At 49.1% G+C, this 1,026-nt stretch overlaps 1 protein-coding gene across 1 annotated transcript; it reads right to left on the bottom strand.

The window, feature by feature from the left end:
• Positions 1–120: 120 nt before the first annotated feature.
• On the bottom strand, positions 121–863 carry Pmar_PMAR027557 (conserved hypothetical protein; the record flags this gene model as incomplete). Its single annotated transcript, XM_002776035.1, has 4 exons — positions 121–266; positions 316–440; positions 484–600; positions 646–863. The coding sequence occupies 4 exons, from the start codon at positions 861–863 to the stop codon at positions 121–123; spliced, it is 606 nt and encodes a 201-aa protein (XP_002776081.1).
• Between the last annotated feature and the right edge of the window lie 163 nt (positions 864–1,026).

Here is a 1,026-nt window from a genome sequence, read left to right as displayed (position 1 = left end):
CGGAAACATTACACCATTGAATCAGCACACGCCCTTAGACAATAACCTATCCATTGAAGACCAACAAGGAACGTACACGGGAAGTAGACTAACGACATATTTCGCATCATACTGCAGAAATCACAACGGAACAAAACAACCCTTACCGATAGCAGGTCCAACACTCTGTCCTACGACCACATGGAGGCCCATGAGCACACCGTAGAGCTTCATATCGATCGGGCGACTGCTGTCAGTCAAGAAGGATATGATCACAGGTCGAGTACCTGACAATAGGGAGGTTGGTGGTTCGATCCTCGGGGCTTTCATTACTACCGGCTGAGATACCAGCCATAGCACGGAAGCCTGCAAAGCTTGCAATATCCCAAGCGTTGGCCATGAGGAACTGAGCAACGGTGTAGATACCCATCGCAAAAAGGAGAACTGGACGACGACCGAGTCTGAGGAGACCACTCGAGTACTAGTTCCAGGAAGGCGCGCTACCTATCACTGAGTGGTCCGGTGACTAGAGAGGCAAGGAACGTCCCCACAGCATAAGCAGCCATTAGAATAGAGGCGGCTGTACCCTGGTTCATATCGGGAGCTAGATCCTCGATGTACCTGAGAACTCTCAATGCATTTCGCGATAGGGACTTCATATCTTACCAAGGAGTAACAGGAGCCAGAAGCGTACTGCCCAACCATTCGATGAAGATGCCGAAGAACAGAATAACCAAGTCCATTACTCTTCTAGGGTTGTACTTGGTCCTATACACCAGACGCTTGGGGTAGCTCAGTGCATAGTACTCCTCAGGGGAAAGTGGGCCCTCCCTGACTTTTTCTGGGAGAGGGAGAAACTTGAGAGAAGAGAGAGAAACGGTCATAAGTAGCTATTAGAGCAATGACAGGAACAATGAAACTGGCGGGGAATTCATATCCTACGATGCATATGCGTACGTATGCAGCCGCAGTAGGCAGAAACCGTTACATCCATGTAGTAAAAAGTAACGAATTCGAGCTAGAGCCTACAAGAACTCAAGACCAACC

This window comes from Perkinsus marinus, assembly GCF_000006405.1.
Source record: "Perkinsus marinus ATCC 50983 genomic scaffold scf_1104296954670, whole genome shotgun sequence".
NCBI lineage: Eukaryota > Perkinsozoa > Perkinsida > Perkinsidae > Perkinsus > Perkinsus marinus.
The sequence above is the reverse complement of the archived record's forward strand: the minus strand, read 5'-3'. Positions and strand labels throughout refer to the sequence as shown.